Source organism: Archocentrus centrarchus, chromosome 14 (genome assembly GCF_007364275.1).
Source record: "Archocentrus centrarchus isolate MPI-CPG fArcCen1 chromosome 14, fArcCen1, whole genome shotgun sequence".
NCBI lineage: Eukaryota > Metazoa > Chordata > Actinopteri > Cichliformes > Cichlidae > Archocentrus > Archocentrus centrarchus.
Window position 1 is genome coordinate 31,666,008 of NC_044359.1, and position 27,699 is coordinate 31,693,706.

The 27,699-nt window shown below is 41.7% G+C and overlaps 1 protein-coding gene across 1 annotated transcript; it reads left to right on the top strand.

Moving 5' to 3' along the window:
- Positions 1-1,223: 1,223 nt before the first annotated feature.
- Positions 1,224-27,223, top strand: caln2 (calneuron 2). Its single transcript, XM_030746727.1, has 6 exons — positions 1,224-1,343; positions 7,033-7,157; positions 11,633-11,776; positions 13,701-13,813; positions 21,631-21,784; positions 26,611-27,223. Exons 2-6 carry the CDS (start codon positions 7,040-7,042, stop codon positions 26,736-26,738), a joined length of 657 nt encoding a protein of 218 aa, XP_030602587.1. The 5' UTR covers positions 1,224-1,343; positions 7,033-7,039; the 3' UTR covers positions 26,739-27,223.
- The last annotated feature ends 476 nt before the right edge of the window (positions 27,224-27,699 follow it).

Genomic DNA, 27,699 nt, shown 5'->3' on the forward strand with positions numbered 1-27,699 from the left:
ATTATATAATTAGTATACTGAGTGTAAATGGGAGCATTCTAATCAGAGGCGGAAAACACAGACGGCCTGATAAGAAGGAAGGGGAGGTCTAATGACAGTGGAAAGAAGAGGTTTGGGTGGAGGAAGGTGCTTTGAATCTTGCAAGAAGATAAAAAAAGATGAAGACCTAGAAGGGGTGGCGGGAGTAAGACACACTGCATCATTTAAGTACTGCGGCTGATGTCACTTCCTAAGCACCATAATTGGTCATCAATGACTCTTATAGCTGTGAAGAATGGCTAAATGAAAACAACACACACACAGACACACTTCTCCAGGGGTTTGTTTCAGTGATTCATTGAACCCTTAATTGCTCGGACCTCACAGCCTCTTCCTCTCTCTCTCTCTCTCTCTCTCTCTCTCTGTCTCTCTCTGTCTCTCTCTCTCTCTCTCTCTCTCTCTCTCTCTCTCTCTCTCTCTCTCTCTCTCTCTCTCTCTCTCTCTCTCTCTCTCTTTCTCACACACACCTGAGAGGAGGGCAACTCCCATTGAGGACGGCGTCGCATATCTTCCCGCTCACCTATACACAGCCTGCTGGTGTGGCCCCCCCATGTGTCCCCTCCCTTGCCGGACAGTACCGACAAATGGATTAAATCTATCACTGGGAATAGCCGTGATAGACGCACCGGGAGCGTCGGGAGATCCCTCTCCATCCCTTTGCTGCTTGACAGATCTGCACTCAAAGCTTTCGCCGTCCATCATCCATGCCGTGATTTTATTTCGACAAGGAAGACTGACTTAAATCGTAATTTTTCATTTTATAACAGGCGACCGACAACAGCAGCTGCAACAGCAGCACCGGTTCTTAGACCCAGACCCGTGGGCGGCTGGGTGGCGTTCGTCTGGGCGAGCTGATAGGACGAAGATTTGGCACTCTACCTACCAACTGCTTCATTCCAAAACGACCCCAAATTCTCGAGATATGGCGATGAGAAGTGAGATGTAGAAAACGGACAGAAGGCCATTCATGTGGGTCTGTGCTTCAGCCAAAACGGACAACATTTCACACCTTCAACACCATCAGCATCCTCCTGCTCACCATCTAACCAGTTGATATTTTTTGACATAACTATCTAAAAAGTGTGGAGCACATAACACACTGGTGAATTCCCCAGGCAGGTCCAACACACAGACTGAATGAGTCCATCTCTGACTGTCGGACGGACTCCTCAAGAGCTCAGGACGGATGCCAACAGAATAAACACATCTTGGCAATTCAAAAAACACCTTCAGCCTCTCCGCCAACGGAGCTCTAACCGAAAGGGGTGACTCGCACACCGGAGGAAAAGTCGTTTCACAGGGAGGTAGGCTATACCCTCACGGTCAATTAGCGTGCTGCCTCCGGGATGGTGTGATAAAGGTGATAAAGGTGATTACCGCGACCGAGCGCCCATGCGTCGGTCCTTCTGACGGCTGTAGAGCCGCGCAGGCGACTGCACCTGTTGTAATCTCAGGCGTGTGAATGTGCAGCGCTTGTGTGTGCGTGAGAGTGTGCGCGTGTTTATCACATATAGACCCCAGTATGTGTTGACGGTCTATGAGCTGTGCTTTTTGTTAATAGGTGACAAACTGACAACGCCGTGGTGTGTGCGCGCCCGCGTGTGTTTGCACAATTTCTGACAATTTCAAGCGTTTCTCTTTTTTTAGCTGCTTGTGCGCGTCAGAGCGCGCTGTGTGGGTTTGATGGATATGATTAGGTGTTTATAGGTCCATCACACATGTGTAATTACAGTATAATTGTCTCAGTACGCAGCAGGGTGCAAAGCACTCCATCTCACACTATACATTATGCTCCGTGGCTTCTTCAGCCGTTCTCCTGTTCACTCAGGCTTTAGCGGTTCACATATTGGTTCTGATAAATGGGAACTGGCTGCATTCTAAAGCCCAGTTGCATTCATTCTCATTGCCAGATGCTCTAAAACTCCACAGTCATAAAGCGTGATGGCCAAATCTGTCACCTGCCTTGCACACATTCATCATCTGAAAGGAGACTCGCCTGTGGATGGTAACGGATGGTGGGTATTATAGGTAATTGGGAGTGTGGATTTAGTGTGACTTTTTAAAAATCTTTTTCGAAGGGGAAGGAGCTATTAGAGCACATAAATATTTTTCTTTATTTTTTTTTCAATTCTCGTACTCTCTATTATGCAGTGAGTCTGTGTGATAGATCAGCAGCTTGGCAGCTTAGAGTGGTGTGTGCCCAGCTGCGCTCCCTCCGCTGCAGAGGCGCGCAGTCTGGAACACCGTCATGGGCGTCCAGGTTGGGTGGGACGTTTTCAGCATCCAACAGGCTCTTTCAGACCACCTGATAGAAGATCAAGGGTGCATTCGTCCACATACACTGCCTGGGTTGCTGGTGAAGCATTAGAGCTGCTCAGTTGGCACAGCAGCAGATGGGTGAGCGAGCTGGATGACCCAAGCTGAACTCCAGCAGAGGCGGCTTTAGACGGCAGGATGCACAGCCCATCAAATGCCTCTGTTGGGGAAAGGTTTTGAGAATGCAGCATTGATGGGTTAGGGAAAGACAGCAGAGATCACAGCTGTGCGCTGACAGCTCGACAGTTTGCCCAAGGTGACTTCAGTGGGATGCTGACAATGTGACATTGTGCAGAGGCAGAGTAAATTATTTAATTTCCATTAATCATTTGTATTGGTTTAAAATCTGTAATTCTAATAAGAAGCAACTTTGTTGTGGGCTTCTTGTTGGCTTCTTCTTTTTTTTTTAGCCATAAATTCATAAAATCTTTTCTCCATATTTTGTTTCCCTTTATGGTTTATAGTAACTAAAGTATACCAAATCACAGAGCGGCAGTTTATATTTTTCCAGCACTGTTGGTTCAAATGATCAGCTGTGGCCACTCATTACTGTTGGCAGGTGACAGGGGCCTTAACTAAAACTGGAGAAGACATGAAGAGAAAACTGGCATTTTAGTGGCTTGAAGAACAGAGGGAATAATTTGTTCATTTATCTGGTATCTATCCCTCGGGCCAGCTTACAGATCTCATGCACATCAGAGAGGCCTTGGATGATTTTAAATCACTCCGTTGTGTATGTTTTGATGGTTAATTGTTGGCTGCAGTGGAAGTAACAACCTGTTCTCCTTGATGTGGAAGAGAAAGCCTGATATTGTTAATCTGTTGTAGGACTACCTGCCTGTGATGGCTGCACTGTGCATGTGCTGCTGGAAATAAAGTACTCCTGTGACCCCCTCATCTCTTTCCTACTATTCTGCTAATGCATTTTTCTCCATGGGGAAGAGGTGAGGAAGGTGAGAAAAAACATCATTCTCCATTTTCCACATGCAAAGCCTTTTTCTCGGTTTCAGCCGCTCATTTCCCTTCATCTCAGCTTCTCCTCTCTGAGCTTAAATCCATTCTGATCACCACATCGCAGACTTGAAAATGGGCTACCTGGGGTGCAAGTGACCCCACAGTTCAAACACTGTCAGTCAGCCCACTTTGATTCAGTCCTTTCATCCCCTTTACCCCTGCAGACCTGCAGAACCCATGAATACATCTGCCTTTATGTCCACCTGTCTTTCCACTAGTCCTCATCCTGCTGTCAAACAGCGAATGAAGCTTATCAGGACTTTCTGCTAAAACATGTCAGCTCTAATGTCCATCTCTGTGACAACAGTCAGTGATTTTGCAAGTAGGAAAAAACCACCATCCAAAAATATACGGGAGAATATCAGGGAGGGATGGAAAACAACAGAGAGAAAGAACCAGTGTGTGACTGTTTGATTTTCATACATGTGTGTCTGCTGGGTTTTGCCAAGAGTGAGTGGGTGTTTCTGTCAGGGGAACAATTGTGGGAACAGATGGACTGTTGCAATACATTCTCATATTAATTTCAGATCATATGTCTTATTTATTTGTTCGCTGATTGAATAATTTCTGTTTGCTGCTCATTTGAGTAGTTGAGGAATTTGAGAATTTATACTGTGGCTAATGTTCACCCATTAAATCTCCATTATTTCCTCAGTCATTTTGTTCCCATAGGCTAAATGCTGCATATTCACATCAGATTACTAAACCATGACAAATACACAGCATACGTGCATACATCTGCGCAAATGCACCAAAAGCAAGGATCTGGCTATGCACATGACTTATTCTGGACCCCCAAAACTGAAATGATTTTAGTATTTGACCTGCCACATTAGGGGTTATCAAATATGCTGATAATGACACATTTTTGGACTGGACAGCGTTCGTAGTGCTGAACTCGGTCATTCACATGTAGGGTTGTGTATTACAGCACTGGGTTCCCACTGGCAAGTTACTTAATGGGAAATTCAACAACTGGTAAAACCTATCACTTTTAAGTTATTTTAGCACATCATTTTGGAGCTCATAATACAAGGTAAGAGTCTTCTTAAATTGTCTTATATTGGTTATTTACTATTGTGTTAATTGGCAGCAGGGTAACGTAGACAAATTAAGAAGCCTCTTAGCTGATATTCCGATTAGCTGAGGGAAAGAGGGCTCCTAAAGCTGTTTGACTACTCAAAAGTGTGTCTAGTGACGCGTGCCTGCTGCTGAGCTTGACAATCACTAAAACAAAAACGTAGACTGACTTAACAAGTCTGACCAGAGTCATCTTTCTAGTTATTAAATCTGTTGTGAGAACCTGAAGCCATGCAAGGTTTATGTAGAGGCTGGCAGTCTTGTAAATGAACTGAATCTCGGTGTGGTTATATTTCACTGATGTTATCATGCTATACAAAGCATCTTCAAGTATGTTTTGCTAAACAGCAGCTAGTGTGGCGGCAAAGTGGAGTAAATGTGGGTAAAAGTACCAGAATTAATGAGCCATTATCACACGTGCACTGCAGCCCTGAGGCATTTTTGTAGACTTTTCTTGGCAGAGTTGTATGTGAGAAAGCAAATGTCCAAATAGGTCGGATCAGATGTGAAAGCCTCTTCTACCTGCAGCTCCCTATTGTTCAAAGTCTGTGAGATGACCAGTCGAGCCCATGTGGTCTTCCTCCTGCATGCTCTAAGCAAACACCAACCTTCGCAAAACAAACTGGAGCTCTAGTAGTGAGAATGCATTTGAAGTTTATGTGTGAAAACAGCTCAGTGTCTGTTACAAAGCAACAGTAGTTAGTAACAACCACCATCTACTGGTCACACCAGGACAGGAATAGCTGAAGCAGAATTCCCTGTGAGTGAATTAAATTGTTTGGAAAATTCACTTTTTAATCGTAATCCATATCCATATAATATAGTGTGTGTGTGTGTGTGTGTGTGTGTGTGTGTGTGTGTGTGTGTGTGTGTGTGTGTGTGTGTGTGTGTGTGTGTGTGTGTGTGTGTGTGTGTGTGTGTGTGTTGTGTGTGTGTGTGTGCGTATGTTTATAATACCTTGTGGGGACAATTTTCCTGACATATACTACGTTGTGGGGACCAATTGCTCCTTGTGGGGACTGGAACCTTGTCCCCACAAGGGGAAACCCTGTTTTTGGGTCAGGGGTCAGAGTTAGGGCTAAGGTATGAATTGAGTTTAGGTTAGGGTTAGGGTTAGGTATGTGATGGTTAGGGTTAGGAAAAGGGTAAAGGTAAGGTTTAGGCTGTAGAAATGAATGGAAGTCAATGGAAATTCCCCACAAAGATAGCAAAACACACTTGTGTGTGTGTGTGTGTGTGTGTGTGTGTGTGTGTGTGTGTGTGTGTGTGTGTGTGTGTGTGTGTGTGTGTGTGTGTGTGCGTGTGTGTGTGCATCTTGTTGGCTGAGATTTATGTCTGTAGAACAGATACATGTTGCCACGGTGACTACAGTACCTTTAATGTGCAGGTGAGGCACGAGTAGATTCAGGAGCAGATGGACTGAAGAGCAAATTTCCTCTGAGCTCACAAAACTCTGAGTGCATAAATACTTTCCTGCACACACATTGTTTACTGTCTATCTCTGTCTCTGTCTCAGGCACATATGCAATTTTTTTTTACACCTGATGCCCTCCACAGATCATCAGAGCAGATGATCCCACTGCTCTTAACCTTTTACACTCTTTTTGTCTTTACACTCTTTGCATCCTTTTCCCTCGTTTGCTCTAATTCCAAAATCCACAAAGGATTTCAGTCTCAAATAACAGTCAAGAGGAGAGGAGAGGAGAGGAGAGGAGAGGAGAGGAGAGGAGAGGAGAGGAGAGGAGAGGAGAGGAGAGGAGAGGAGAGGAGAGGAGAGGAGAGGAGAGGAGAGGAGAGTGACTGTATTTCTACCATGTTTCCCTTCTCATAGACATCCCCACTTCTAAATCTATCTCTCCTGTCTGGCAGCGACTCTCTCGTGAAATACCATTGAGATTTCTATCTCTTCTTCCCTACCTATCTATCTCTTTTTCTGTCTTTTTCTCTGTCACTTCAGTTCACTGTGTACTATTGGCAGGAATATAACATGAAGCATATCGCCAAAGTGTCAGAATATTACGAGCCCTCAGAGGCATGACTCTGATGAATCAAAGCAGTGAATGACTCTGATCGTGCGACAGTGTCGTCCATAGTTGATTGATGCCCTGTCTTGCCCTGAGGTGTCTTGTTGGTGTTGGGGATTGTCTGGAGGGACAAAAAGTCAGTAGATCTGACAGGGAGGGTTAGAAAAAATTATATTTGGCAAGTGTGCAGTGCTTTTCCTCTGTGGACCAAGGAGACTGAATAAAAACCAAGCAGGAGGAAGACAATGAGAGAATGATCGCCTGACTGTAGTATGATGGTATTATCAGAACAATAGTACTGGAATATTTTTTGTGACTCCATTGAATTATAATGTGATTGCATAATTTGTCACTGTGATTCTGAAAAGAAGAGACTGGAATGAACATCAGCACTGTGGAAGGAACAATGTTCCCTCCGCAGGAGCTCATGTTTCTAAAAAAGGGCTCATGACTGTGTAGAATACACATGCTTAGCCACACATCATTCTTACCTGTTTTTTTTTTTCTTATACACAGGCATGCCTGGTTTATTTAGACTGTGTGTATGTATGCTCTGCAGGGAGAAGATGCCATTCCACCATGTGCGGGCGGGCCTGCTCTATCCAGACAACTACCTGAGCAGCTCCCTGGCAGAGGGCAGCGAAGCCTTCCAGCTCACCAGCCTCTCCACAGAGGAGCTGGGAGGTGAGTGTGCTGACAGAGAGAGTCAGAGAGAGTGAGAGGGGGGAGTGTGGGGACGCAGAATGAAGTGTGAGGTAGTAGCAATTAATGGTTCACTGCCGGAACAATGCAGTTACATTGCTCCAAGTCTCAAGAGGAAAAGTTTTTCCATTTAGCCACTTTGTCTGGGCTTGACTGGATTCATTGGTTTCCAATTAGTGCTTAGGAAATAAAATCATTCAATGGGCTCAGAATGAAGCAGTGTCTGACAGAATATGTATATGATCAGTTGATACTGGTATGGTAATTTATGTTTTCAATTCAAATAAATCACTCATGAAAACTGATCGCGCAAGAGTTGGCTTTGATGTGGCAAATAGATTCTTGGAAAGCAAAGCTGCACATTGATAATCTGAGCTAAAGCTCAGCTTTTTGATGTGTGTGTAAATAACTAAAAAAGCTTGAGGGGGGGGGGGTAATTTGGCAGCTCTGATCACTGGTTTTTGTCAGTTATGATAGCAGTGCACTACGAGGAGTCTAGCACCATTACTAACAAAATAAAATAAAATAAAAAATCTGCAACAAGCACAAGTGCTCCGTATAAACTGGCTCACAGGCTCACTGTAAACAAATCCTAAGGGTTAGTCTGATTTATAAGGAACAGAAAAAAGTAGTAAAACTGCACCTCAGCCATGTTTTAAACACCAAAAATCAACAGCTCATCCACTCTGGGGCTCAAGTTTTATCTGTTTATTGCACCATGAAAATTGTAACTTTGTGAGCATCAAACTGATGAAGGTCTGATGAAGAGCAGGCTTTCATGATGCAACAAATAGGAAAAACCTGAGGCCTGCGATGTGCAAGCTGTTTATTTTTTCTACATTTAATCTTATGTTGTTTTCAGCCGAAGACTTGTTGCCATTCTGGGGTTTTTCTACTTTTTTTTAACATCATAAACATTCACCACAGGAAGAAAGATATCCAATACCAGTAGTAGATGTCTCCTACAGGGTTGATCATTATAGAGGTACCGACTATCAGTCTTGCTGGTAAATTAAATGGCAGCTAATCTGATATAATTATGTTGTTTATTCCCAGTGATTACTCTGGCAAGTGGAAATTTGTCTTTATCAGTGCTTTAACCTGAGAAGGTTTTCATTTACTGTGCTACATTTTCTGCAGTGATCCCAAATTATGCTGCTGATTTGATGTGATTGACAGGGTTTAAAAAAACAAATACTTCTCCACTGCAAAAAATGCATACCCTGTGTTTGTGCTTTGATGTGAAACAAACAGCTAATCCTGCCACTGACAAAGGCTGCAGGACTGAGAGCATGAGAGTTTGTCTGACTCTCTGACTGTGGCTGTTTGCTTGTGCTTATACATGTGGCCTATTGTTGCTTGCTCGAATGAGCTTTGGTAAGAAGTACTTTGTAGTATAAATCTTTTAATCCAGCGTCCCTTGTGCACAACTAAACTCAACCCAGTTCAATAAAACAGTTGCTTTACTGCAAGCAGAACTGCTACAGTAAAACGTCTCATCATCATTAGTCTGGTTGGCCTTTGTCTGTGTCTTGTTTGTCAAGGGCAGCAAGTAGTCTGGACCTATGTAGAGCTTTTATATAAATTAAATCTGGACTCTTAGATTCCAGACATCACGATTAGGCATTATCTAGGGCCTGTCAGCCACCGTTTCATTGTAACCAATGGGACTGTTTGATGTGGACAAAATATCAGCGGCATTTGCTGCCAGCATTTTAAAACTCCTAATCCCACTTCAGAGAGATGCTGAAGGTTCTTCTAGGATCATCTGTTAGCACAGATAGAAGGGTAGTTAATCACCCCTGTGTAGATCCCTTCTATCGTTTCTCTAGTTTTGAGGCATTTCATCAATCACATCGAGAACATACATAGTCCTGGGGGTTGACCAGTATACACAGGCAAGGCCGCAGCTAACACACACACACACACACACACACACACACACACACACACACACACACACACACACACACACACACACACACACACACAGAGCATTACACACACACACACAGCATTACACAGTAATACATCAGGGACCAGCTCATTTGTACCCTGTTGAAAATGTACTCTTCACTGTTGAGCTGCATACAAATACATCTCACTTTGTTTTGGGAGGCCGCACATTCACCCGCATTCCCAATCCCTCGCCTCTGCTTCTCACTTTATTTTGTTGGGGAAGGCAGTGGCATGGTGCTCGAGTCTAGTTATCAGCCGTAGGGGATATTTACAGGCTTAGGCGGGGGCTGTGACTGAACTTCAGCTCTCACACAACTGACAGTGAAAAGACAGGCATAGGAGACAGATCTGAGGCTGACTTAATACACAGAGGAAGGAAGGAGCTGCATGTCAGGATGAGAATATTAATGGCACACGGCCTGAGAGAGACACAGAGATGAACTTCATGTAAAATTCATTGTTTAAGGTTGGAAAGGGATTAGTCTTTGGGAAATTGTGTTTTTGTTTGTGTTCTTTCTATAAAGATTTGCCGAATGCCAGGTGAAATGGCACCTTCTTGCACCCCTGAAGCAAAAAAAAGATCCAGAACACACAGAATGCTTGTTCGTGAACAGATATTAGATAAAGTCTTGCAAAGCCTGTCCCGCCTCTGTGTTCTGTATTGCGTCGATCAGTTCGACCCCCTTACTCCAAATCAGAGTGCCCTCCTCCTCTACTCGTACAGTGCTAACTGATTGACAGGTAATTACCCCGAGACTGACCAGAGTATTTTGTAAGACGGTCCTCGGAGGTTTGAGTAATTCTGCTGCACGAAAAGATAGATGCCTTGCAAGCTGCGTGTGTTTACTTACAATTTGAAGATAGAAGTGAGCCTTTTATGTGGGAGGAGAGAGTCGGAAATGCTCTTGGCAGCGCTTGTGGTGATTGTGCTGCGTGGAGGGATTGGGACAGTTCCCTTGGGGTTTGTAAAATACAATAAGTACACAAAGATGTAAAAGAGACAAGAACAGGGAGGGAGGGAGGGTGGGAGGGTGGGAGATCACTCTCACCTTGATTTGTCTGTGGCACTTCCAGTTAATGGGAAAGCCTGTTATCAGCACCAGGGAAACACCTTTCAGCACCATCTACAAACCTGCTAAAACCTGTTAATGATTAATTTCTATCTCATGGATTAGTCCATCTCACTGACACCATCGAATGACTCACTGTTACATTTTTAGATTTCATTTTATAAGGCTGGAGACAATATGGATATTGTTATGCTTGCATGTCGTTAAATCAAGCCAAAGAGCAGGTTGTTTGTAACTGCCCTCAAAATCAAAACATTTTAAATGTACCCTGACTTAGTGTCTCTGACGTCATTGCAAATGCATCATATGACTTTGACCTGTGGTTGCTATGACAGCGATTTCATTGGAAACTGTTGGGTTAATTTTTTTTTTTCTCTTTTGGCTTTGTTGTCGTCTCTGCTAACTCTCAAGGATTTTCTGTCCTGCTCCTTTATGTCCATCAGCTAGCAGCTAATTTGTCTGTCTGCTGTTTGGAGCTGAGCAGGTAGTGCTCAGAGAGGTTAAGGAAGCTTTTTAGCTCATTTGGCCAAATGACCGATGAGCTTGTTCCATGCAAAACAGCCGTTGTCCCTTCATCCATCCTGTCAATTGACAGAATTCCCAAGAATCACTCCTCCTCCTACAGCATTGCTCAGAATTGAATCAAACTTTCACATGATGATCGCCCGCAATGTACTCAAGGTCACATTTGTTGTTTTAACGGGCAATAACCTGTGAATTGTGATGGTTCTTGAGGCGGCTGAGCTACTACATTATTTACAGAAAACTGCAGCTGCAGCTGCATCATGCAACAATGTGTGAGACTGAACAGTCACATTCACTGGAAAGTCAAACATGTGAGGGGAAACTCTATACAGCCAAGACAAACTGTCAGTCAAGTGATAACTGTCTGGGAGTGTGGTACTCTTTGTGACCCATTTAACATACAAGTAGGCATTTGATCAATTGCTGATGTGAAAAAATATTGATCTTTGCCACTTTGCTGTGGTTTGCGGTAATCTTCTTTAATGAACAATCCATGCACCTCAGCTCCTAGAGGTTTATTTGACATCGCGCTGCATTTCTCCTAAAGACAGACACAATCACTATTCACAGAACTGCATTTTGTGTATCAGACACAGTAACTCAAATATGAATGAAGTAATATAAATAAATAAAACAAAATCTAACTCAGTAGACACATGCACAAGAAAAAAAAGAGTATGATGGCTATAAAGGGATATTTTCACTGGCTGTTTCCAGCTTAAAACAGTAATGAAGAAGTTTAGATTGCCCCCAACAGGATAAATATTCACATAACATTTATAAACTATAGCACTAAAATATGTAAGTTTCACTTTTTAAACGTGTCTTATTTCCTCAACGAAAATAAAGAAGCTGAGAGCCTGACAGTGATGTACTGCGCTGTGGTGTATGTTTGTTGTGCAGAGATCCGTGAGGCGTTCCGTGTTCTGGATCGTGATGGAAATGGTTTCATCTCCAAACAGGAGCTGGGCATGGCCATGCGTTCCCTGGGTTACATGCCTAGTGAAGTGGAGCTGGCCATCATCATGCAGAGACTGGACATGGATGGTGAGATCCTACATAAGGACACACCCCTGGGTGCATGCATGGAGCAAGAAACAGTGCAAATTCACATACGCAAATCACAGAGTGTAACTCTGCACGCGCGACTGTTGACATACACTGCATGTGACTAATATTTGTGTTTATACTGGAATATTAAAATGCTGCAATGTTATCTTTTTAAAGAGAAGCTTGTTATTTTGTTTAAATGTGTTGTATTTTAATGCAGTTTTCATGACTTAAGTGATGCCAGTCATGCAGAACTTAATTCCCCTTTCACTTGCTTGAGGCTAAAAAGGGCTTTTAGTCTTGGTTACAGCCACCTTCAAACTTTTTCCTCAAAATAGTTTCTACAGTGCCTGAATGGCAGCAGGTGGTCAGTAATCTAAAACAAATTCCCCTGGAGACAATAAAGAGAGAACCTTCCCGCTCCTTAAACTCCAGCTTTGCTTGTAAATTCTCAGAGGGCTGCAATTTCTCATGAGCAGTCCCTGAGTCACAAACCAGCTAGTCAATCTTTCAGCTGGTTCTTATCAGCCTGCTCTTGATTTCACGGCTTGCGGTAAATATCAAAGGTCAAAGTTAAAAGCTTTTTGCTTTAGCTTCTGTGAGCAGTCTGAGAGCAGCGCTGCCATTTGTTCTGCGGAGAGACGGTATCTCTTTTAAAATCCTTTACCTATGACTGCTATCATCCCCATGTCTCTGCTCATAAAGCACTGAAAGGCAAAATTCTTTTAAGAATGAGAAATTTATAAGGTCTCAGACAACCTGCACAGTGCTTGAGATGTATTTTATATGTATAATTAAATCAGTTCTTAAGCATTCTTGATCCTCTGATATCTGGCATTATCCTTCTCCCTCGGCTTTAGGCAAACAGTCTTAAAAAAATAAGATTAGCCTATATTATGTTAATTCAGAGCTCAATTTATGAGAAGCTGTAGTCATGTATTGGAAAAGAGCTGACACTCATTCATATGCACAATAAACTATAACACAAGATAGCGGTTTATTCTACAGGTCTGTAATCTCCTAGTCATTTTTAATTCTGTAGGAAATATGTATTTTATTGGGAATAATGGCTTTGTGTAAATACTTAATTCTGGATTTTACATATTGAATTGTTGGTTTGTTTGCAGACAAATTCCAAGCTTTTTTGTGTTCTCTGTATTTATTGTATGCTCTTCTTTTCCATAAATCTTACAAATAATAAACTGCAAGGAATAAAAAAGCAGGGGCACACAAAGTGTCCTCACATAACAATATTGCACCTTGTCCAGACTACTAATGCATCTCATATGCTCCTTATGATAATGTGTAATAAACTGAACATTAGATAGCAATTTTAACTGGTCATAAAATCAATATTGGCAAAATACAGTGTAATAAGTCTGGGCAGTTTATGGTGTTTACAGTGTGCTGTTATAGTGATGTTCAGTGTGTATTAATTCCACGGGACGCTAGCTGTTGATTGTTATCTATGACAACATGCAGCTGCAGAATACATAATGCAAACACACACAAAGTTGTCCCCTTTAAATATAAATCTGCCAAATGATCCCTGAATTTGTCACAAAAATCAATTCCACAGACACGCACAGGCACGCATTCGTACAGGTCCGCACATCTTAACTGAAAGGTGAATTAAGGCCGATGCTACGCTGGTGCTCGTCGTGGATGAGAGCACACACCCATCTGTTGATCTGTCTCCTTTGTTTCTGAAAAACAAATTAACTTTGTCATAAAATGCATTATTTAGCTCTGCTCTGCCAGCCTTCCTGTCTCGGTATCTGATTTTCTTTTGTGCTGGTCTGTCTCCTTTCCTCTGTGTGTGTGTGTGTGTGTGTGTGTGTGTGTGTGTGTGTGTGTGTGTGTGTGTGTGTGTGTGTGTGTGTGTGTGTGTGTGTGTGTGTGTGTGTGTGTCTACCTGCAGGGGATGGCCAGGTGGACTTTGAGGAGTTCATGACGATACTGGGGCCCAAACTGCTGTCATCTGACAACAGAGAAGGATTCCTGGGCAACACCATTGACAACATCTTCTGGCAGGTGAGAGACAAAGCTTCCGCCTCCCAGCTGGCCAACAGTCTGTTGCTCATCACTCACGCGCCTCATCGTTTATCAGCTCCATTCTTTATGCTTCCTCTTACTTATACTGCCTCATCTCTTACTATGTATTTCACAGTCAGAACAAGTCTTACATCTTTGAGAACAGCCCCAGTTTCTGCAGGCACGCATAAAACACACACACACACACACACACACAAAACACACTCAGGCCCCCTACCTGTTTTTTCTGTTCCCTTGAATAGTGTTTTCTTTTTTTTTTTCTTTCTGAATCATAGTCTAAAAGGAAAGGAGGCCTGCTGAGAATTAGGGGTATTTCTTTATGTAAATGTGTGTGTGTTTTGGGGACTGGGCATGCACATGTTGATCATTTACAGTGTTGCAGAAAGCATTAGCATAATGAAGATTCCACGGATGCACGTCTGTGTCCGAGCATGCGTGCTTTCAAGTGTCCAAACTGGGCACCGTGGTAAATAAGGCTGCAGCTCATTTGCATGATTTTAATGTGCTTACTTTGTTTTTGAAAATTGTTGCAGACAGAAAATTAGCTTTCCTCTGAGTCTCTTTTTTTTTCGTGCCTCTTAGGTAAGACATGCGACAATAATGAAAAGTGCAAAGTTTTGAGTTTGTGTACGTGCGCTTTTGGTGTGCAGGGAGGAGGCTGAGTGCGAGGACGGTTGGTTGAGCACAGCGACAGCGCTCAGGAAGCTGCTCTGCGCATTCCTTGAGTCAAATGAGAGGAGAAACATTCAGAGGGTGACTCACTGAAATGAAAACCTGTGCGTGTTTCAGGTTACAAACACATGCGAGGCCACATTTACATTCTAGGTTTCAGTTACTTTAGAGAATATAACCGAAGAAGCAGCTATCCATTCACACATCACAAAACAAAGAAATTTCTAGCAAATAAAAAAAAAACAAGCCGATTTTAATATCAGGAATGCTGTGTGAAATAGAACACCTTTTATAAATGAGACACGCTGCATCTATGACAAATAGATGGCGCAAGACAGACTGCAGTGTGCCAGCCAGTGAGGCTGAAAGAGATGACAGAATAGAGAGGCGAGCTGGACAATAAGCGGGGATGGGGAGTTTGTGGGGGTGGCGTGGGGGGATGCCCCACATAAAGATACTGGGATATAAAGGAAAGGCGCACAAGAAAAGAGAGAGGGAGGGAATGAAAGATGGAGTACGAGAGACTGTGATTCATGAAGGTCGCAGACAGTGTGCATCTCAGGGGTGATTTGAAATGTTCACCTCACAAAAACAGGAAGAAGGGATGGAAAAAAATGAGAGAAGAGTCAAGAAGCAGGTAGTGGATGGATGGAGCGGGCACAGAGCAAAACAATATAGGAAAAGCAACCAGGACGGGGAGGGGGGGGCGGGCTGAAATGTTCGAAGTGTGTCTCAGAAGATTGTGAGAGCACAATTTTCTGTGTGTTTGTCAGCCTGTTTATATTCCACAGACCTCAGTGGGAGATGGGAAAAGAGGCAGAGTCATTGTGTTGAAAGGAGAGAGATGGAAGAGGTCCGCCATGATGGATACATCATGATGGGCCATAATGACTCGGTTCAGTATGTTCGGATAATATCCGTGCCAGAGAGATGCATGATGGTTTCATTGGGGAGAGTGGAACTGGCATCATTTGGCATCGTTCGTGTGGATGTGCTGAATAAATTGCACTTGGTCGTGTGATTCTGCATCCTGTTTGTTTCATTGTACCACTGAAGAATCCTCTGGATTCCTGTTCATTTTCCACTGTAGCGTGGTGTGAGTGGGACCTCAGTGAGCTTTAGATATCTGCTCTGAAAAACTCCCGAATCAAGTTACCGCATTTCCTCTGACAGGCATTAAATTAGATTTGAAAAAGCCAGCAGCCACTCTTCCATTGCAAATTAAGCTGTGGCACCTAAAGACAGTCATTTTTTTTTTAAGCTGCAGGACAAATTACAGTTTTGAAATCAATATTTTAACACTTTATAGTTTATGAGAAATATGTTTATGCGGAGAGAGAGTGGGAAGGAGGTCTGTGGGATCACCATCATGGTATGATTGTGGCCAGCCTTTCATTACATTTATTTGGCAGACATTTTTTTGGTCCTAATGGGCTTGCACATTTTTCTAAAACATGCCAGGAGCATTTCCTGGATTCATACTCATGGGCACAACATGCAGACAGGAGGAATCGGGCATTGAATCAACCCACCCTTTAAAGGCCAGCCTGCTCACCCACCTGAGCCACTGCTGCCACCAAAGCATGTTTAACCTCATTTGCAAAAACTGTGTATAGTGTAATGTTACAATTATGAGAGGACATAAACACAGGCCACCAGAGTAGAATGCCCAAAGCTGTAATGAGGCATGCCAGGTTTGTGAGCCAGTGAGGCAACCAGAGCAGGCAGGGAGCAGGCAAAAGAGAAGAAAAGATTACAAAGATCGGAGAGCGAAGCAAAAGTTCAAGAACAGGCGAGAAGTCATACACGGGGAAATGCAAGAAATAATCCAACACAAAGAAATCATGAGCACAAGGAACAGCTGAAAAGCTCGACTGCAGTTTATACAAAGAACAGGGGGGAAAAAAAGGGAAACTGAGAGTACAGAGAGGACCGTTTGATTATTCATTACAGCTGATGAGTTAAATAAACTAACTGTAATTTTTTTTTTTTAAACTGAGTTATTCTGAAACATTTCATTATTTTAAGAGAAACTGAAAGCCAATGTCTAAAATGACTTCCATACTTATACTAACTATTTATGTAGTCATTACATCATGATCAATTATAGCTACAGGACATGCTCTACAAGTAACAGGATGTTTCGTAGTTTGCAACACATTACTGTACCCTCAATGGTTGCCATCTTGGCCGTGTAGTGGAAATGTTTGGATCACCAAAGAACTTTCAGGAAGCAGGATCAGGACATGCCATCAGCATCTGCTGTGGCATTGTTAAATTATGGTCTTCACTGTGGACAAAGTATGTGTTCAAAAATTTGCTGTCAAATTGTTGTGCTCAGCACTGCAGTCAAATGCATGTCGTGCATGTTTCTGGTAGGTGAACATCAAAATTCAAGTACTGCAAAAGGTAATGATGTAGTGTGTATCCCAGCTGACAATACACAACAGATAGAATAATACGTGTTACTTAACAGCACCTGTAAATTTTCAAGTGACTTTACTCGTCACCTTGCTGTAGTAAAGTTACAGTTCAACAAACTACACTAAAAACCTGGAAGCATTTTGTTTGAAAGACTCGAAGTGAAACTCGTGTACAGTAGAGAGTGATTCAATATGCCCCCCTTTAAATGACATGAAAGGTAAAACACTACCATTTTCCTCTGTTTGTGTTCTATGTTCCTGCCAATTAAGGCAAAACTGTTGCTGTGATATTGCTATCTTAAAATAATTTACACAATTGGAATCACAAGGCTTTGCACATCCAACATTATATAGTTTACTACATTTGATCTTTAAGTGTGACCACCTGTCAGTGTTTTTATCAATGAAAACTGAAACCAAAAGGAACGAGAAGGAAGCAGAGTCAGACTGTCTGCCATTTACAGCATCTGCAATGCTCATTCATTCATGAGTAGGTTTTAAAAATGTGATGTGTCTCTGTCAGTGCTGTTAATAGCAATGGATGGTTTTATCCAAACTGCATTACAATTAAGTGGAAGACTAAAAAGTGACCAGCACAGGGACTCATCAGTTTCTGCACCTTCAAATTGACACCGTCATTTTTTAGTATTTTATTCCTTCAAATACATTTGCGATTGATTCCATTCCTGTGGATCTTGTTTATCTATTATTCATTTCTGGTTGACTGCAGTTTCTGCCTTTTTTATGAAAAAGTACATTTTATACTGCTACATGCAGTCAAAAAAACAAACAAACTGAAACTTCACTTGAAGTTGACACCTAACTGTGACAGCACTGCTGCAAGACAGAAATAAGAGGAGGGGAGGGAGTACCGAATAAAATAAACATTGCTTTCGGGGCGTCGCTCTGGGTGACTTTTTAGAGAAGGGTCAAAAGACAAAGCAGGTGGACGAGTGACGAAACGAGCCTGTGCTGTTCGAGGCAGGATTAGTAAGGAAGCACCTGTTCCTCTGATTGATGTGTCCTGGCTCCTTCGATATGTCACCGGTCACTGCTCACAATTCCCTGCTGTTTTTCTGTCAACAAATCACTTACACACACACACACACACACACACACACACACACACACACACACACACACACACACACACACATATTTCTATATAGAGAGGCACACAAATCACATAATTGAGCTCATTCGGTGAAAGACAAAATGCTCCGACAGGCAAACTCTTCGTCTTCATTGTTCACCAGTGTGTTTTGGGGAGGGGAGGTGGGGTGTCAGTGTCCTTCAGGGACCTGGCAGTAACAGGTACCTTCGTGGCTTTCGCCCACTCGACAGACAGACAGGAACATTGTACATTCTCCGTGCTCCTGCTCTCACTTGTCATGTCGTCTGTCCTGCTGCTGCAGTCCGAAGAGGTTTTCCTCCATTTGCCCGTATCTACTCGGTTTAGAGACAGCTATAGCAAGAAGGAGAGCAGAAATCAGGCAGCTCATGCCCTCCAGCCACCGCTCCCAAACCCTATTTATTTACCCTGGAGCAGCACACAAGGCAGTATGACATAGTTAAGTCTAAACTGTATTTTTGCTTTACCATTTAAATTTGAAGTCTAATTACATATATAACAGCAGTCAAGACCATTTATTTTTATAGACTAATACCACAAATTCACCTCAGGGGACTTTACATGGCAGACAGCTCCCTCTGTGAGCTTCATTTAGATTAAAAAAAAATCTTAACATGGAAGGAAATGAGTGAAAAATCAGGAAAAGCATCTGAAGATGGATCCTTCTTCCAGTGCCAGCTTTTTGGGTGGTGGAGTGACAGTTTTATTTACACCAGGAATTATGATTTGCTGTTGCTGTTTGTTTTTCCACTCTAGCTAAGATGATTACAACTCATACCCCTGCACTGAATCTTGTTTGTTGTGTCGCACAGCCTCTCTGTCTTTACCCACTCCTGTCACTTTTGTCCTTTTGAAAATAAAAGATGAAAAAAAAAAAGTTGCTTAAGTTTCATGTTTGCCAAGTGGTGAATAATCTCTTATGAGCTGTTCTACCTCAGCTACCAAATAAAAGCATCTGCATGTGTGTGTGTGTGTGTGTGTGTGTGTGTGTCTGTGTGAGTGAGTGAGTGAGTGAATCTGTTTGTGCAGTTTTGTGTCTGCAGCTTTTTACTGCAGTGTCCTAAGGTTGCTTTCCTTTGTGTGGGTTTGCCTGTGCGTGTGCACCCAAATGCATGTTTCCATGATTAAAGTGTAAATCCCCAGGAAAAGGCAGCATGAATGGTTAGATTGGAATCAATACACATTTGCAGAGCAGAGAGAAGTGGGCATGCAAAACACCTGACACAATACCAGAGAACGTGTGTGTGTGTCTTTTATCATGTGTACCCATGCATGTTAGAAGACATTTCTATTAATGCATCAATATCTTGATCATGTTTCACTTGATTGTTTTGTTGCAGTCGAGAAATCTCAATTAGAAAGCCAGGAAATTAGCCTGGGATACTTGGAATTTTTTATTTTAAGTGCAAAATAAGATTTGTGTTTTGTTTCCAGTACCAACAGGAATTCCTTCTACGACACCTAATTTTGTTTCTTTGAAAACAATTTTTAAATGCTCAATATCATCTAAACACAAGAATTTATCAACTTAGATAAAACAGAAAATATGGACACTGGACTCAAAATGCACAAATACACAGACAGGAGGCTTTATGCATTTGCAAATCATCTGTGATTTTCTCGCCCCTCCCTTAGCCACTGCTGGCATTAGTCCCGATCTTGGGTCCAGCAATTTTGTGTGCCATGCTGGTGCCAGCTTTTTGGCACAGTCTTTAGTCAGTGGAAATGTGTGGAACTGGTTTTAGACTAGGCACCGGCAGTGCATCAGTGGAAATTAGATAACTGACATCAGTGGCTATCGGAGCAAAAGAAATGAACTTCTTCTTCTACCTGAGACTACTGTATGTAATATTTGGTTCTCAAACCTGACCTTACCAATACTGAGCTGATGGAAGAGAAGGAGAAAGAACTTCCAAAGACAACGGCTGAAACACACAACACAAGATACAAAGGCAATTAGGCACAAAGAGAGTGGAAGACACTGACTGAATGCATAAAGGAAGGACAATTAGACACAGGTGACATCAGAGTGGGACAGGCAATGAAAGGAAATTTAAGTATACAAAATACAACAGGACACAGAGAAAAAAATCTGAGCGTCAGGACAAGACTCCACTAATTCATCTCGAAAATGATGCTATAAATCAATTATTTTATGACAGTTAAAAAATAAAAGGATTAAATCCACTCTAACACAACATTTGTCCATATTTGCTGCTATAGCTGTATTCAGTGAAGTCTGGAGACAAGAAAACAGCCCGTCTGGCTCTGTAGTTTGTGAGCTATACAAGTCTATACTTGGCAAAGGGCCGTTACCCCTTTGTTCCACATCATTGTGCTAACTACATACTGGCTTTAGCATCATATTTAGTGGACAGAGATGAGTCTGCACATTGAACTGCCAGCAAGAAAGCAAATCACTGTTTTCCCCAAAATGTGAAACTTGTCGATTAAACAAGAAATGGACCTCAACTTCAAATCTGACCAGGCAGGCAGTGTAAGCTCTTAGCAAGAAATTGGTATGTCCCAAAGAAATATTTAGCTTTCACACAAGGTCAGGCTTATAAAATAATTTCTAAGCCCTCCTCCCCTTTTTTAAACACCATCTGTCATTTCTCATAATGTCATTAGTCATAAAGCGCACTGTTTTTAGTATTTTAGTGTATAGCGAGCAAGCCAGTAAAGCAAGAGCAGGGTTATCGTTCCCTTGTTAAAATGAGCATCTCTTCTGCACCATCGCAGCTCTTTTACATTTTTACCACCATTGTCTGCCAGTTCTGTTTTCTCCGTCTGTCTCCCACTACTTCACACGTCTCCCTTTTCATTGACCTCATCGTGCTCTCCTATTTTCTTATCTCGGTGTCTCTCTCTTCCTTTCTCCATCAAACCCTTATTTTCTTCGTCTTCGCCGTGCCTGCCTCTCGGTGTCCATCTGCTGTGCTAAACCAAGCGACTGATTGTATTTCAGGCAGTCAGTGAGGTAAATAATCTAGACCTACATGCTGGACTTGAGGGATATGTGCATGTGTATCCCTGGATTGATCCTCCAAGGAAGGGGGGGGGGGTGTTGGATGTGAGGCAGAAAGTTGGACAGAGGCAAAGATTCAGACTTCGTTATGGATATATGACAACACCCCTATCAATCATTATAATCATTTACATAACCACCTATGTGGAAGTCAACATGCCACTTTCTCCACCTATATATATATATATATATATATATATATATATATATATATATATATATATATATATATATATATATATATATATATATATATATATATATATATATATATATATATATGAACAGGGGGAAAAAGGATTATATCATGACTCATGCACCAAAAATAGCACCAGTTTTCTTTACATTACAACTGACACAGTTCCTGCCTGCATACTGTATCTCTGTGTTACACAAATGCCTAATTAAGCACAGATTCATATATACCATTGTTTCCTACAGCCTTTACATTTCGCACCTCAGCCTCCTATATTTATCCACCCTAATAAAGCCAGTGTGTGTTTGATTGTGTCTCTGCATTGATTGCTGTGTGCCCCTGCAGTTTGACATGCAGCAGCTGTCTCTGGATGAGCTGAAGCAGGTGCTGTTCCACGCCTTCCGGGACCACCTGACAATGAAGGACATAGAGAACATTATCATCACCGAGGAGGAGAGCCTCAATGAAACCTCAGGGAACTGCCCTGAGTATGAGGGAGGTGAGGAAGCTGTTCTCATGGAAGCTTTACTTATATAAAATGGGATTTGGGGCAGTAAACAGTACTCTGATTAAACAATCCAAAATATACATATTTGCTTTTTTGCCAAGAGCCTGGTGAGTAGATCAATATCACTTTTATTTCTGTGTGCTATGAAGCTACAGCCAAGAGGCAATTAGACAAGAAGCAGGGGAAAACCAACTTATCCCTGGTGGCTGTTTATGAGAGATAATCAACCAATCAGAGCTTCGAAGGATGGAAATGAGGACATCATCTCCCTGCATTGCTAACTAGCCGTATTAATTAAAAAATGAAGAAAAAAACGTTGTCAGGATGTGTGAGTTGGCACATCAATACAAGTTGCTTTGAGCTAACTTAATGAAACCTCTTAAACTGAACAACCTTCACCACTGATTGCTTGGGACAAAACAAAAACCATACCCACCATGCGCCAACATAAAGCACGGTTTGGGGGATAAGTAAACAGAGTAAAAAAGAAATGGCATTTCACTTTGACACCAAGCTGGCAGCTAATCTGGCATTCTGCAAAGTAAGATACCCAAAATGCTTCTGAAGCTCACAGTTTGGTCTGTTTCTCTCTGGGGTTTTTTTCTCCATTTTATCAGTCCATGAAAATGGAGTAGTTTGCGGGGGGGGGGGGGGGGGGGGGGGGGGTGGCGGCTGCAAAACACTGTGTGTGTTGTCTTCCTGGAGTCTGCTTAGCAAACAAAAGAGTGAAAAGTCTCAAGCAAACAATTAAAGCACACCGTAGCACTCACAACTATTTGCCATGAAACCACAAATAGTTGTGTTTACAGTTCTGTTGAGGTGTGGTCTGTACAAATATATGTGGTGTTAGCATGAATTTTGGAAAGTGCCAGGCTTGCTTCCTGATTCCAGTCTTTTTTGCTAAGGTGAGCTAAATTCCTTCATACTCGAAGCACAGACTGCATTTGATTGATCGATGTGTGTGATGGACCAAAAACAAGGAGCCTCCTAGGAAGAGATGATATCAGATTTGGAAAACCTTGGAAACCTTGGAAGTTTGATGACATTAGCTCACTGAGTAGATTACTTTTTACTAGAAGTAAGGAAAATGAAGCTGAAATATAAGTAAAGGAGAACGTAAGGGGATTTTTATCCTGTGCAGATGCTGATGGATGCTATGATTCGCAATTGTGCTTTGGTAAGAAACTTAGTTGTGGTTGTAGTGTGTGATGAGCCTGTAGTAACCTGTTATGTTTTAAACTGGTTGGTTGTGCTTGGGAAAAGAAAGATTTAATATAACTTAATACATTAGACTTAATATAACTCAGTATAACCGGAGGTTAAATTGCACCTTAATACTGAATAAAATGGTGTTTTTAATTTCCTTGTTTTCCATGGTGTTATTGGTTCTGTTAACATAAACTAATGTACCACTATAAGCACCAACCACACAACCAACCAACCTAGTGGGCACACTAGACATTTACACAGACAGTGTTAAGTCTGTGAGAGTTTTTTGGTGTAGGGCTCCATGGTGTAAATTGTAGTACTGTATTTCATTTCCACTCTAAGCTGGACCTTCGTTGTGTCCAAGTCCCACCTGTGTGACTGTAAAGTGTCACCTGATTTCTCCGTCAGAGCTTCCTCTAGCTTGTTTTCAAACAGCAAGATGGGAGAAGTGAAAATGTTGAGCTTCAGGCTTACAATAGAACTTGTCGTGGCGGCTTTATGTATCAGTCTGGTGACTGAATGAAAATGACTTCAAAAAATGAACAAAGAAGTGAACATGGTATGGGACTTGACTGGCAGTTGAGATGTGCCAGAGCTGAAGGAGTAACCCAGTTGCTTAGCAAGAAGTAAAGTTAAGAGAAATGAGAACTCTCAGGAAAAGGGGAAAACTTTGCTCTATTCAAATAAAGTTGAAAATACATAGCACTGTGATGAGGGCGGATGTGTATGGCACTTTTAAACACTCTCAAGCTTGCAGAAGCACCCTTTTAAGTGTAACTTAGCAAAACTTCAAGGTGAAATCCTTCGTTTTTAATCTGCTATATCCATCAGACAAGTTTCAGCTGTGACGTGTTGATCTCATCAGAAAAGTGAGGTAAAATCAAGACTGTAGATATAATATTTAGATGAAAAAACCTAAACATCCCATGGTTATGCATTCATTTCTTTGAGTTTTGAAGCTGGGAGCGAGAATGATTGAAGGTCGATGTGCTGCTAAATGTTTGACTGCCCAGTTTAAATACAGAAGATAAGAACAACTTATGTTGCTGTAGAGCGAATAGAGAAATAAAACCCTAAACCTGACCCTGCAGAGCCCAAAATTGCCTGTCTGCTGTGAAACATCCACCAAGTAAGACTAAGACAAAGGTAAAGAAAGATCAAAGGCACTGGAAAACTTGGAAAGCCTTAATGAATCCACTGGGTACTGGGCTTCAGTCTTGGGGAGACCATAAAAGAGACAGCTAGGGGGAAATGGTGAAACTAAGCGGAGAAGGGACAGGAGATAAGAGGCTAAAGAGGATCAGGGAACTGCTGGCTAGGCATTCTCTCTTGCAAAGTTTTTGGTGTTGAGGGAAAGCTATATCACGGAGTTAGTGAGAGAAAAACGAAGACTATAAAGATGTAGAAAGTGGGGAAATAGGCAGGGGGAGGATAAAGAACAGATGAAGACGTATAGACAACAGCTGTACTCCCCTCCACATTTAACCCTCTTCCCACATACTCAACTTCCCTCTTTCATGCCTGCTTCTTTCCCATCTGCTTCCTGTCCGGTGGGACCCCAGTGCCTTTCACAGTTCCTCTTAGATCCACAAGTCTGAGCGCTGACTTGATTTATTGATGCAGCGTGTGATTCTAATAACCTGAGACAAGCAAGCTGACAGCAAGGAAACTTTTGGTTGTTACTCCCGCTGCAAGGCCTGTTGGAGGACACATCTGTCTCTGCTCATCTTTTTCTCTTAGTCTCCAAAGATAATGTCTTTGAGGGGAAAAAAAGGACCTGTCAGCCCAAACATCCCAAGCAGAAGAAAAGTTCCACCTTGCTCCTGTTGTCTTTGTTTTTGCTGCAGCTTTGCATGCATTGTAACCAGTTTTTGCCTCCCATGAATTCGTTGTCTTTACACTGGAGACACTTCAGCTCAATGATCTAGGTCACAGAGATAAACTGTAAAACATGGCATCTAGAAATGCTAGCTGCTGCTTTACCCGCATTTGTTTGAGTCAAAGAATGGACGAGTCCCCTGAGAAACAGGTTAAAATGGTGAGATCTGAATTTTTCATGAAGAACATTAGAGACTTAGAGAAAGAAAATGCCTGTTAAGTTGACTCTATCTGCAGTTTTTGTTCTAAACGTCCCATTTTCACACGTTCGTTCTCGAACACTATGTGTTAAAACAATCTCATCTCAAAGGCCTGTTTGCTCACATTTCTGAAGCTTTTGAAAATATGCCACAGTTTTCACTCACTGACTCAGGTTTCACCTGAGCTTTGATTAGGTGATCACAGGGGTTGCATATGGGTGGGAGATTGCAACCCTTTAATAGCCTCATTGAGCTTCTTTAATAATGCTGCACACTTGCTTAAAATATCAGTAAACAGTGTCTTTTGAAATATACGTATTGGCACAGCTGCACTCTATGTTATTTAATCTCTTCTATGGCAAATATGATTTATTTTTTTTTGGCTTTAACTTATCATTATGAAATGCAAATCAAAATGCCTTAGCTATAGACTAATGATACCAGTCAGCATTTAGATTGGCTGCCTATAAGCCTCACTTTCACTGAGCAATTCTCTGCAATCAGCCATGAAATCTCCCAGGAAAATCAAGGCACAGTTGCATAGCCAGTAAAAATCACCGGATCAGCGGGTAACGAAACCTGCCTATGTATTAAGCCAATAAACGGAGTGTGTTAAAATAGACACAATCCACAGTGACAGTAGCAGGGAGCTGAGGGGGGGTTATCTGTTGCCTCTTTAATGCTGCAGTGGGAAAATGTTTTTGTTTTTCTTGTGAGATGTCTCTTACAACAGCGATTTCTTAGAGTCTCTGCTGCTTGTGAACTTTAGAAGATTATTTATTTATTGGTAGAAAGGTGCTACAGGCTAACAGTTTCACCTTACTTCTAGTTTTAGGGTAGGTTAAGCTGACTGCTTCTCACCTCTGGCTCTGCACTTAATGCATAAACATAGACAAAATATTGATCTTCTGGTCTAACTCTCTGCAACAAAGCTCCTTTCCCAAAATGTCAAACCAACACCTGACATGAGAGAAGGAACCAAATGCAGGAAACTAGGGGCAGAATAAAATCCAACAGTCCAATATTTTGCCAAGTTGAGGTCACATACAGATGGCCACTTGGCATTGCAAACAAGACAGAAGATGCAGTGGGGAAAAACCAGGAACAGACAAACATCCCAAGTAGTAAATCAAAGAAATGGGGAGAATATCACACAGAAGGAAGTAAATTTGGAAATTGCTTGATAGCTTGACAATGGAGCGGAACAAGACAATCTGGCAACTGATTACTGGAGAGCGAGGGACATGTACACTGGGGAGATTGATTGGATTAGTAGCAGGTGGTGCACAAAATTGGCGGGAAAAATATGGGGCGAAAGTAAAGCAAACCACAACACACGGGAGTGAGTGACTTCGAGCTAAACATTTGATCCTGTAGTTTCTATTTCTTTGTTGTTGAACTGAACTCAATAGCAATAACATAATTTATCATCACATGAGATATACAAAAAAAAAAACTACATGTAGAAACGTGAGTTAATATAATAACAAAAATGATCTCTTCCTTTCTCTTCTTTTTCACTCCTCTCAGTTCATCCCAAGAAGAAGAACAGGCAAACGTGTGTCAGGAAAAGCCTGATCTGCGCCTTTGCTATGGCTTTCATCATCAGTGTCATGCTTATTGCAGCCAATCAGATGCTGCGGAACGGCATGGAGTAACCAATTGCACTGTGAGCATGGGGAGTGGACAGAACAGCCATGACCTCACATCTTGTCTTTGCAGCCAAAGCTGGACCACAACCCAAGCACTTCTCTAAACAATCAGTTGAGGGGTTTTTGTTTGTTTGTTTGTTTGTTTTTATTTTTTAAGTTTTTAAGTTTAATTTGAACAGAACTTACAAAAGCAGATAATGTGAGTAAAATGGAAAGAGTTGTATTGATGATGTCACCACATAGAGTTACTGGATTTACTGATCATAGGGAACCTGAACTGCAAAAGAAATCTGTTTTTATATAAAATGCTGAAATTAAGAGGGGGGTATCAGTTTGCTGTTTTCGAGATCAAGACCACCCTTTAAACTTGATTTTCTAATTGCCGAAAATGTGCATCAGGTGCTTTGAGCCATTCCTAAAATGAATACTGGTTATTATGGACAACTTCAGAAGTTGCACTGAATGTGAAATGAGTGAATGTGGGCACTGAATGTTGGGCACTATATATATACATATATATATATATACATATACATATATATATATATATATATATATATATATATATATATATATATATATATATATATATATATATATATATATATATATATATATATATATATATATATATATATATATATATACAGTTATGTGTAAAAAAATAGTTTTTGTGAAACATTTTCATCCTCAGCTCAGTCCACCAATCTTGGGACACATAAAATCTATGTGAATCTACAAGAAGCACAACTCAGTACTCAGTGAACACCCACTCAAGAGTCATTGCTATCCTACTATCAGTGCTCTTTCGTCCTGCTTGACTGACTGATCAATTGGTCGAGTAAGGTTTGTGTGGCACATAAAAGACAGTGTTGTCCACAAGTAAGCTCCAGCTGTCTGAGAGATGTAAAAGAAAACAAGAGACATCAAATCAAATGAGATGAAGACTGGAAGTATCTACAGTGTG